Source organism: Rhineura floridana, chromosome 1, assembly GCF_030035675.1.
Source record: "Rhineura floridana isolate rRhiFlo1 chromosome 1, rRhiFlo1.hap2, whole genome shotgun sequence".
In the NCBI taxonomy this organism is placed as follows: Eukaryota; Metazoa; Chordata; class Lepidosauria; order Squamata; family Rhineuridae; genus Rhineura; species Rhineura floridana.
Genome location: NC_084480.1, coordinates 50,876,817 through 50,889,070, shown reverse-complemented (window position 1 = coordinate 50,889,070; position 12,254 = coordinate 50,876,817). Strand labels below are relative to the sequence as shown.

The 12,254-nt window shown below is 41.0% G+C and overlaps 1 protein-coding gene across 1 annotated transcript in view; it reads left to right on the top strand.

The window, feature by feature from the left end:
* Positions 1 to 12,254, top strand: part of NAIP (NLR family apoptosis inhibitory protein) — a 43,890-nt gene that overhangs the window by 29,809 nt on the left and 1,827 nt on the right. Inside the window, 4 exon segments of the mRNA XM_061621342.1 lie at positions 1,292 to 1,462; positions 2,400 to 2,561; positions 6,752 to 6,838; positions 7,834 to 7,998. Coding sequence (XP_061477326.1) covers positions 1,292 to 1,462; positions 2,400 to 2,561; positions 6,752 to 6,838; positions 7,834 to 7,998 — 585 coding nt within the window.

Here is a 12,254-nt window from a genome sequence, read left to right as displayed (position 1 = left end):
ATAGCCGAGATGGCACCTGCCTAATATTCAAAGGGAGGGAATTCCACAGGGTAGGTGCTGCCACACTAAAGGTCCATTTCCTATATTGTGCAGAATGAACCTCCTGATAAGATGGTATCTGCAGGCGGCCCTCACCTGCAGAGAGCAGTGATCGACTGGGTATATAAGGGGTAAGGCAGTCTTTCAGGTATCTTGGTCCCGAGCTGTATAGGGCTTTGTACACCAAAACTAGAACCTTGAACTTGCCCCAGTAGCAAATGGGCAGCCAGTGTGATTTCTTCCTTCCCATTTTAAGGCGTTGTCCACCTGGCCCTCTTGAGTGGCTTTTCAAGTGTTATAGGTTCAGCTGCAGAGAGAGGAGGGGAAGATCCACTGTGTGAGCTTGCCTTCCTCTTGCGCTCTCTGTTGGATAAAACCCTGAAATATTTATGGGTGTATAATTCAGCCTTTCCCAACCGGTGTGCCTCCAGATGTTGTTGGACCACAGCTCCCATCAGCCTCAGCCATTGATGGGAGTTGTGGTCCAAGAACATCTGGAGGCACACCGGTTGGGAAAGGCTGGAAAGTATTAAAAATGTGGTAGAAATTTCATGATTTAGTTAGAAAACATTATCCAGTCTTAACTTCCGTTCTAGCTATGCTTCTTGTAATTTTTAAAAATTGAAGCAAATAAATCCTATGTACCTTTACTCAGAAGTCAGTCCCACTTGAGATTTACTCCCTGGTACATAGAATTGCAGGCTTAAACATGAGACAAAGCTGCTTTTGAGACTTATGAAATCTAGAATAATGATTATGCGCTAACTAATACACTTTTGCCCTATCTACATTACAGATTTTATAACATTTTAACTCTCTAATGGTTTCAACTTAAGGTATAATGGGAATTGTGGTTTGGCATAAATCACAGTTAACACAATGGGATTAAATTCAGGGTAAATACGCACAGGATGACACATTGTAAATCTTAAGACTGCAGACAGTGTGGATATGTTCTAAGCCTGTTCTAAATGTGGAGCATTTTATGGATTAGATACCAATTTTTAAAGTATAAAGGATTTAATAGTTCCCAGGAACCAATGTAGAAATATGATGGGAAATTTAAAATTTAAAATAAGGTGCCATTTTTAAAAAGCTTAAGGAATCTTAATCTATTCCATGGGTAGCTGACCTTTTGTTCTCCAGATGTTGTTCTCCAGATGTTTCCCATTGGCCCCAGCTAGCCATGTCCTACACGTTGGACCACAGAGACCAGGACTGATTCATTATCTGTTTGCCTTACTTGTTTCAGAAACTCTCCTTGTAAATTTGGACAAATACACATTCTTGAAGGAACTGTCACTGGATCTACCTGACCATCAAAATGTATTTGATATAATCCCAGAAGACTTCAAAAATCTTCATAACATGGAAAAATTGCTAATCTACAATGTTCAGTTTAAAAACAATTCTCCCAGACTAGGTAAAATATACCTATTTATCTTTCAGCATGTAGAGTTGGATCCAGTCTGAGTCATGATCAGAGTAGACCCACTGAAAACAATGGGATACAAGTTAATCATAATTACTAAAGTCCATTGATTTCAGTGTGTCTACTCTAAACATTGAGAGCCAGTTGGTGTAGTGGTTAAGGTGTTGGACTATGACCTGAGAGACCAGGGTTTGAATCCCCACCCAGCCATGAAGCTCACTGGGTGACCTTGGGCCAGTCACTGCCTCTCACCCTCAGAGGACTGCAATTGGTAACCGCCTCTGAATACCGCTTACAATGAAAGCCCTATTCATAGAGTCGCCATAAGTCAGAATCGACTTGAAGGCAGTCCATTTCCATTTTCACTCTAAACATTATTAATTCTGGACCTAAGCAAGGGGATATAAATTCAGAAAAATTTAAGTGCTTAAGCACGCAATCCTGTTCCTACTTTTCTGTAATTAAGTCCCACTGAACACAATGGACCTTACTTTTAAGTAAACATACATAGGATTGCACTGTGTATCCCACTCATTTCAATGGGATTTAAGTATGCTTAACTTTCACAGTATTACACTCTGACAACAATCTGGCAACAATGCACAAGAATTCTGTTGAAGGGCTAGAACCTCATATCAAGTTCCATTTCCTAAACTTGCTGTTCCTCCATTACACTTACGTTCCCTCTGGCAGCCACGCTGCTGAGTTGACAAAAAATCCAAATTCTGCAGAAATTCCAGCATCAGGTTCACAATACGCATATATAAAACATGGCTGATTTACATAGCTTGTTCCGAGTACAAAACGGGTGTTGGAGGTGGAGGTGGGCCATGGGTTATATAACATAGATTCTTTATTTGCTTTAAAAAAAGTAAAAAGTAAAGCTACATGTGGCTTGTAAATTTCTTCATGTTATTTTATTTTACAGTTGAATTTGTACGGAGGTTTCAAAACCTTTCTGTTTTTCATCTGAAAAATTCGGACTTTTCTGATGTGGGGGCTCTTCTGGGTGCAATGTCTTCTTGCAAGATGCTCACCGATATACAGTTCACTGGATTGCATTTTAGAGATGCAGATCTGATCTCCCTTGGTAAGAGAAGTTTAATGAGTAATTTTTGTTAATACTTGTAATATATTTTATCCTTATTCAGTATAGGAAATTAGAAAGCTTTATAATGAATCCGATTATTGGTTCATCTAGCTCAGGATTTATATAGGCAGTGGCTCTCCCGGATTTCAAGCAGTGGAAATTCTTAGTCCTACCTGGAGATGTCAGGGGTGGAACCTGGCACCTTCAGCATGCAAAACAGCTGCTCTGCCACTGAGCCATAGACCCTCCCCTAAGTATTAAAAAAATTTTTTTTTTGGTTTATAGAAGACATTTGGAAACATACTGCAGCAATAACAAGCTTCTTTATTGACTTGCAACAGTCTAGATGCTATGTTCAGTTTGTTCTTCTTTACAGACCAGTGTTGCATGTTAGGGATTTTAGATATACAAAATCATACGTTTCTTGCTGGAGAATTTTAGAGCACATTAGGGGTGGCTAACGTGTGGCCCTCCCTCCAAATGTTATTGAACTACAACTCTTTTCAGCCTCAGGCAGCATGGCCAACGGCCAAGGATGGTTGGGTGTTGTATTTTAGCAACATCTGGAGGGCCACAGGTTAGCCATCCCTGCACTATATCATCTCCAGGCAGATTCCTGTTCTACAAGTCCCTCACAATCAATGAATTAAAGAAAAAACCCTTTGACCTCATGCTTTTAATGCTCTTTATTTTATGTGAGAATTTGTATCCCACCCTTCTAATTTGTATGCATTACTGAGGACTGTTTACAGCAATTAAAACAACGCAATCCAATGGTAAAACAGTAGCAATATAAAACAGAGGGAAGATAAGAAGATAAAACCAAAGTTTATCACAATGAAGATATCTTTATTTGATCTAATTTCATATTAGCTCTGAAAGTTTGTACCAACTTTGCAAGAATTGCAGTCAAAAATTAGAAATTTAAAACTGTATGTATTTATCTAAGTAAGCAGCCTGTCATGTAGGACATGTGAAATTACCACTAAAATTAGTGGATTTTTTTTTAGTGTTTACGTTTCTTGCAATATGAAAAGCTTTGCCTCACTCTGTCGCTCATATAAGGACGTATGTTTGGAGACAGCTCTATCACAAGACTACAGGAGGTTCCCTCACCCTGGCACACAGTCAACAAAATCTTTTAAAAACCTTGAATACTAAGCTTGCTTCAGGCATGTCTGGGGTTACAGAAGGCTTTCAAAGATGCACATCGAAGAAACAAATAGTTTTCCATATAAATATAATGCCAATTCAGTAGCAGGCTGGTGTAAGGCAGCCCTGGGCTCCTACTGGGAGGAAGGGTGGGATATAAATCAAATAATAAAATAAATAAATAAATGTGCAGAGTAGCTAGATTTGCTGTGAAAAAGGCAAATTCCATGCTAGGGATAATTAGGAAAGGTATTGAAAATAAAACAGCCAATATCATAATGCCGTTGTATAAATCTATGGTGCGGCCGCATTTGAAATACCTCATCTCAAGAAGAATATTATAGAGCTGGAAAAGGTTCAGAAGAGGGCAATGTGACGCCCTTCCCTGGTTCTCCCTGTCAGGTTCCCACCTGCTTGTGGCTACTGCCTTTCGCTAGGCACCACCAGGGATACCACCAGTCCGGACCGTCCTTTATATGGTTTCTCACTCCGCTCTAGCACAGATCTCACTAGATCCCCCTGCTAGGCAGCACCACCAGTCACGTCCTATAACCAATACTCCCAGAGACTTTGCCTGAGTCTCTCTCTAGCTGGTTACTTTTGTGACTGCGTGCTTATGCTGTTCCCAACCCCCTTGCATCTTTATAGATAATGCATACAACTCTGGGTTGCTCTGGATACTTGAATTGTTATTATTCCTCCCTTCACCGCTGCCACCATTAGATACTGTTTCTGTTCAGCCTTGGTAATTACCTTGCCCTCCCTTCTGGTATGTATATTCCCCAGCCAAGGATCAGGCCTTTGGAAAACCAAATAAGTATTTATTAAATATCAGAAATAACAAGATTAGTTTTAGAATGTTTCACAAGCGTATGGTTTCATCTATTCCTGTTTTGTACTTGACTTATTATTAATCAGAACTCCAACTCCCTCTTTCTCCACACTCCTGACCTCCACCCTCAAACACCTCTTTCTCCACACTCCCAACATCCACCCAGATTCAACTGTCATTCTTCCATTTATACTCCCAGCCATTCAAACGCTCAGCCAATCATCCAGCATTCTACTGCTCATGTACTCCCCCCTCCTCTTTCACTCCACTTACCATATGTCTTCTATATAAACAGCACTTACCATATTTACACTATAAGCAGGAACATCACAGGCAACCAGAATGATCAAGGGGATGGAGCGACTCCCTTACAAGGAAAGGTTGCAGCATTTGGGGCTTTTTAGTTCAGAGAAAAGGCGGGTCAGAGGAGACATGATAGAAGTGTATAAAATTATGCATGGCATTGAGAAAGTGGATAGAGAAAAGTTTTTCTCCCTCTCTCATAATACTAGAACTCGTGGACATTCAAAGAAGCTGAATGTTGGAAGATTCAGGACAGACAAAAGGAAGTACTTCTTTATTCAGCGCATAGTTAAACTATGGAATTTGCTCCCACAAGATGCAGTAATGGCCACCAGCTTGGATGGCTTTAAAAGATTAGACAAATTCATGGAGGACAGGGCTATCAATGACTACTAGCCATGATGGCTGTGCTCTGCCACCTAGTCAGAGGCAGCATGCTTCTGAAAACCAGTTGCCGGAAGCCTCAGGAGGGGAGAGTGTTCTTGCACTCGGGTCCTGCTTGCAGGCTTCCCCCAGGCACCTGGTTGGCCACTGTGAGAACAGGATGCTGGACTAGATGGGCCACTGGCCTGATCCAGCAGGCTCTTCTTATGTTCTTATGTTATGTTAGTTACTTGATATGTAGGAGGGATAGTAATGCATCCTTGAAGTGTTACTAATGGTGCAATCCTAACATGCTAATTCAGAATTGGTACTGAATTTAACAGGACTTCCTTCAAAGTAGGTGGGGTTAGGATTGCAGTCTAACTCCCACCTCATTGTAGCAATAGTCAGAACATTACTGCAGTACAGAACATTACTAACCCTCCATACCAAGCACCTTAGCCTGCTTTCTCAACTCCTAGGCCAACTTGAAGAGATACACTGATGCAACAGGACATGGGGCTTCCAGTTATGTTAAATGGACTATCAGACACATCTGGGGATTCCAGGGGTTGCACTGGTACAAAAGGACTGTTCACTTAGAATGCATTTATTCTTTAAAATATGTTTTTATACTGCCTTTTGGTCCTCTTGAAGCCCCCCCCCAAAAGCTCCCAAAGACGTTTTCAAGACAAAATGCTGCAAAATCAGTTTAAACAAGAGCAGAATTAAAACAGAGCATTAAAAATCAAGAAGAGCAGGGTTAAAACCTTCAGCTTCAGGTTAAAAATCATTAAACATCCAATAAAACAATATTTTCACTGCCCACCGAAAAGTCATCAATGGAACCAGTCTAACCTTCCATAACTGGGGTGCTGCCACAGAAAAGTCCTGCTTATGGTAAGTAGGATGTTGGCATAAGTAGTCTTTTTCATGTAACAGGAATCCACTAGTGTCATGTATTGGTGGGGTATTGCTGTGGAGCCACCTCCTGACACCAGTGGTGCTGCTGCTTACCTGGACAGGCATGGGATGGGACAGTGGCAAGGTTGTGGTGGTGTGGGTGCACCAGATTGGCAGTGATGGTCCTGCCAGTGCAACCACACGGTGGTGCTGTGCTTATCTGGATGAGACTGGGGCAGGGTTGTGGTGAGGTCATGGGTATGCCAGATTTGTGGTGGTCTTGCCAGCGCAACTGCATGGCCCTGACCTTGCTGCTGCTCCATCCCATTCCTGTCTAGATAAGCAGCTGAGTTGAGAGGGTGATTCTGCCCTACCAAATGTGCCACTACTGCAGGAATCTCAAAGGCCTGATGATCACCACCTTCACAAGATTCCTTCTGAAGCCACCTACAGCTTGTATAAAATAGGAGGGACAAACATTTTAAAAATAAGGAAAATAAAATGAATAACAAATGGAACCAAAAATAAAAACAGAAATGAGTCAGAAGGATAATAAAGAGTGATTTGAAATGTTCAGTGTTGCAAATATAGTAAGTGGGCTATTATATAATGCTTTTCTTTTTTATCTCTGTTGTAGTTGCTGCTTTATCAAATTTTACTGCACTTAGGGTACTGAATCTGACAAGATTAAATTTCATCAACAAGGAAGCCTGTATAGCATTAGGTATGGTTTGCCTTTTCAGTCTCTATATAAATGTCTTCAAAAGTTTTGTAAGAGCTGGCTGGGGGTATATGGGCACTTGGGATGTTTTCAGCTCTTTAAATTGGTATTTTTCATTGTTATATACCCCAAGCTTTCATGAGCTCTGTCAGGCATATACTTATACAAAAATATATTCATATAAGGAACAAAGTTGCTTGGGAAATAAGTCCCATTGAATTCATTGGGACTTACTTTTCATTAGGCCAAGTTCAAGGTTCTAGTTTTGGTGTACAAAGCCCTATACAGCTCGGGACCAGGATACCTGAAAATCCGTCTTACCCCTTATATGCCCAGTCAATCACTGTGCTCTGCAGGTGAGGGCCTCCTGCAGATACCATCTTATCAGGAGGTTTGTTCTGCACAATATAGGAAATGGACCTTTAGTGTGGCAGCACCTACCCTGTGGAATTTCCTCCCCTTAAATATTAGGCAGGTGCCATCTCTGCTATCTTTTTGGCACCTTTTGAAGACTTTCCTCTTTCAACAAGCCTTTTAAGTTGAGATCTATCCCTCTGTGTTAGAATTGCTTTTAATATGTTTTTTTAATAATGTTTTTAACCTTTTTTTTTTAAAAAAAGATGTTTTTAAAACTTTTAAAAAAATGTTTTTAACGTTGTTTTGTTTTAATGTATTTTAAGGTCTTTTATGATGTTTTAAAGTGTTTTTAGCATTTCTGTTTGCCGCCCTGGGCTCCTGCTGGGAGGAAGGGCAGGATATAAATCAAATAATAAATCAAATAAATAAATAAATTAGACATGTATAGGATTATGTGTAAATTAGTCTTTCCCAACCTTTTAGTTCCAATATTGCTGGACTACACTTCCCATCATTCCTGACCATTGGCCATGCTGGCAGGGGCTGATGGGAGTTGTAGTCCAGCAACATCTGGGGACTCAAAGGCTGGAAAAGCCTGCTGTAAACAGTTATTTCCAAATCCATATCCTTCTCATTTGCAGCAGCAGCTGTGGGCTCTCTTGTGAATTTGGAGGAGATTGTTCTACCTATTGGAGAAGGAATAAGCCACATGGCTAAACTGATTGTTCAGCAGTGCCTCCGTTTTCCAATTCTCCAAAGGTTGCAGTTTAGTGAGTGTTTAAGTGATGAAGGTCTGCTGGAGATAGGTGAGTTTTATTTTTAATTAAAAAAATAGAAATCCTGTAATACCCTTGCCTCTGCCACTAGTCATTACTGTTTCAAGTATGCCAGACAGCTATTAATATAGTGTAGGCTCAGGGAATGTTGGCTTACAATGATTAAAGGATCACATCCCACAAAGTTGTTAGGGAATCTAACTACTTGAGCTTGCTTTATATCTGCTCTAGTACCCTAGAACATCTAAGGATCAGGTCCTTGAATCATTTGAATCGTCTACTGACTTCATTGCTATAACAAGCGAAATGTGCTTTCAGAGAAATTCAGCTTAAACATTAGGACTTATACTTGAGCTATATTGTTCATTTATTTCCTATGATCTATTCTGATTTTGCATCTTGCAAAGCCTTTTCACTACTCTCTTGTCATTGATCTTCAGGAAAGCTGATTTTAATAAACTCAGGACAATTATAAGTACGGTTCCATGGCAAGCCACCCTAATGAGAAAAGGAGTCCAAGATGGGTGGGAGTTGCTAAAAAAGGAAATTCTAAAAGTGCAATGGCAAGCAATTACAACAAGGAAAAAAGGGGGGGGGAACAACAGAAGGAGCCAATATGGCTTAAAGCTTAGAGATGACCTGAAAACAAAAAAGGACACATACAGGAAGTGGAAAGGAGGCCAGGCTGCAAAGGAAGAGTACAGGCAGGTATCACGGAATTGCCGGGATGGTGTCAGGAAGGCTAAAGCTGAGAATGAGCTGAGGCTAGCGAGGGATGCTAAAAGCAACAAAAAAGCTTTCCTCAGGTATGTCCATAGTAAAAGACAGAGAAAAGAAATGGTGGCACAGCTACTCAATGAGGATAGCAAAATTATAATAGATGACAAAGAAAAGGCAGAAGTGCTCAATTCCTACTTTGGCTCAGTTTTCTCCCAAAAAAGGGTCTATGACCCTCCCGGGAAACATGAAGTAGAAGGGGCAGGATTGGAGCTTGAGCTTGACAAACGGTCAAGGAATACCTAATCACTTTGAATGAGTTCAAATCGGCAGGGCCCGATAAACTGCATCCTAGAGTATTGAAGGAACTGGATGAAGAACTCTCAGAACCGCTATTATCTTTGTGAAATCATGGAGGACTGGTGAAGTGCCGGATGACTGGAGGAGAGCTAATGTCTCTATCTTCAAAAAGGGCAAGGAGGAGGAACCGGGGAAGTACAGACCAGTCAGCCTCACATCAATCCCTGGAAAAATTCTGGAGCAGATTATAAAGCAGTCAATCTGTAAGCACCTTGAAAGCAATGCAGTGGTTACTAGGAGCCAACATGGATTTATGAAGAACAAAATCTGCCAAACTAATCTCATCTCATTTTTTGATCGGGTAACCTCCCTTGTAGACTGTGGGAATGCTGTGGACATAATATATCTCGACTTCAGCAAAGCTTTTGACAAAGTGCCCCATGATATTCTGATTAGCAAGCTAGCTAAATGTGGGCTGGATGAAACAACTATCAGATGGATCCACAGTTGTCTCCAGAATCATACTCAAAGAGTGCTTATCAATAGTTCCTTCTCATACTGGGCAGAAGTAACGAGTGGGGTACCACAGGGCTCGGTCCTGGGCCCAGTGCGCTTTAACATTTTTATTGATTTGGATGTTTATCAAATTTGCAGATGATACAAAGTTGGAGGGCATAGCTAATACCGTGGAAGACAGAAACAAAATTCAAAAGGACCTTGATAGGCTGGAGCATTGGGCTGAAAACAACAGAATGAAATTCAACAGGGATAAATGCAAAGTTCCTGACTTAGGAAAAGAAACCAAATGCACAGTTATAAGATTGGGGATACTTGGCTCAGCAGTACGACATGTGAGAAGGATCTTGGAATTGTCGTTGATCACAAGCTGAATATGAGCCAACAGTGTGATGTGGCTGCAAAAAAGGCAAATGCTATATTAGGCTGCATTAACAGAAGTATAGTTTCCAAATTGCGTGAAGTACTAGTTCCCCTCTATTCAGCAATGGTTAGGCCTCATCTTGAATACTGCATCCAGTTCTGGTGTCCGCACTTCAAGGATGCAGACAAACTGGAATGGGTTCAGAGGAGGGCAACAAAGATGATCAGGGGACTGGAAACCAAGCCCTATGAGGAGAGACTGAAAGAACTGGGCATGTTTAGCCTGGAGAAGACTGAGGGGAGATATGATATCACTCTTCTAGTACATGAAAGGTTGTCACACTGAGGAGGGCCTGGATCTCTTCTCGATCGTCCCAGAGTGCAGGACACGGAATAATGGGCTCAAGTTGCAGGAAGCCAGATTTTGACTGGACATCAGGAAAAACTTCCTAACTGTTAGAGCCATACGACAATGGAACCAATTACGTAGAGAGGTAGTGGGCTCTCCGACACTGGAGGCATTCAAGAGGCAGCTGGACAGCCATCTGTCAGGAATGCTTTGATTTGGATTCCTGCATTGAGCAGGGGGTTGGACTCTATGGCCTTATAGGCCCCTTCCAGCTCTACTATTCTATGATCTTAAGTGTATTGATCCATAAACTTATCTCAGTTACCATATGTCAGATGCCAGTGTCAAGCCAACACCAAGAGGTGATCTCAGAAAGGTGTCTACTGTGCTCCTCATACATGCAAGTTTTTTGTAGCTTCCACACAACATTGTTGGCATCAAAATGCTATCTATAATTTTTCCTAATTTAATCCAGATTTATAATTTCCTCTGAAAATAGTGGCTTTTTATTTACAAGGCAAATGACTTGTTTGCAATATTAAGTCTCTGTCTGGAAGCATCTAAGATTCTCTGAACCACTTAGGTAGCAAATGCATGTAACTACTGCTTCATGGAAGTAAAACAACTGTGTATTAGAATATGAGGAGGTGTAGGTATAAAATTAAAGCTATGGAACTCTTCAAGCAAAGGTTCTTCCTTTCTAGCTTGAATTCAGCATTTTTTGAATGAGGTGCCGTTTTCTGTTGTTGTGCAGGGCGAGAGAAAAAGGAGCCACATGCAAAAAAAGTGCTAAATTCAAGCCATGGCTGGAAAGGAAGAATTGGGGAGTGTACTTAGAGCAAGCTCCCACTTCTTCCTTTTGAATTTGGCACTGTGGCTTTACCTATCCCTTGGCTGATGTTATATGAAACCAGGTGATGGACAGCTGGGTGTGGTTTGAGCCAAATTAGGAGGGCTGGCAGGCCTAATTAGACCAACAGGCTCAAGGTTGCCCACTGCTGATAGACTGTTGGGTCTTCAGTGATTGCTCATATGGAAATACATGGTTACAAGCTGACTGGGAGACTTCATCAGTCAGAAATTAAACCTTTGTATTCACCATAGGGTACTTTCATATGAATTAAGTCAAATAGTGTCCTGTACTTTTTGTTATGGATGTTGCTTCCTAATTATGTACAGAAGTGTAGCATTCCCAAAGGAGATCTTGTTCAGTCAAGTCATGAGAATATCACAATAGGAAGAGAACAACAGAAAGTGAGTTTGGGATTAAGTCTCAGCCATCCAGTAACTGGTGATAGGGATATGATATACATTTGCTTGATGCAATGGGCACCACTTACAGTTCAGCACAGAAAGACCCACAGACTCCAAGCAATTGATCCAGTGCTAGAAATACTTGTTACACCTTTTTATATTAGCAGGTCTCACATCAGCAGTGGAGACATGTGCAAAAGTGACTTCTACATATTCATGTCACCTTTGCTGAATCAGGGTGATACTGGATCAGAAGCACTGGCAGGCGAAAAGCAAATTTTGAATCCAAGTAACACCCACAAAAACAAAATATGAGCACTAATTCCCCTTCAAAGTGGAATCTACACTCCTATCCTTAATTTAACTCACATCGGCTCAATCCGGATACAATAAGTCATGAGGTGACCGATAGTAATTCCAAGCTAGTTAATATGCACAGGAGTCATGCAGAGAATCAGATGATTGACATGCCAATGCAAACCCACCCAAATCTCCTGCATGCAAATAGCTCATCACAAGCTGAGTGTCACTATGCAGGTCAATTTAAAGAAGCTACTACATAATTCCAGTTCAAATGCCTCAGTGTAATAAGTTTGTTAAATTGAAGTGACTGCTCATGTAAACATTCCCTTAAGAGATGTTATCACAAAGTTAAAACAGCAATACATGTAACTGCCTACATTTGTGGAATGTATAAAATACATGGAGGAAGCTGAGCATACATATAAAAAAAAATAGCACAGCAACTCATGCTAATTTTACAAATTGACCAACACAGAGGCACTGG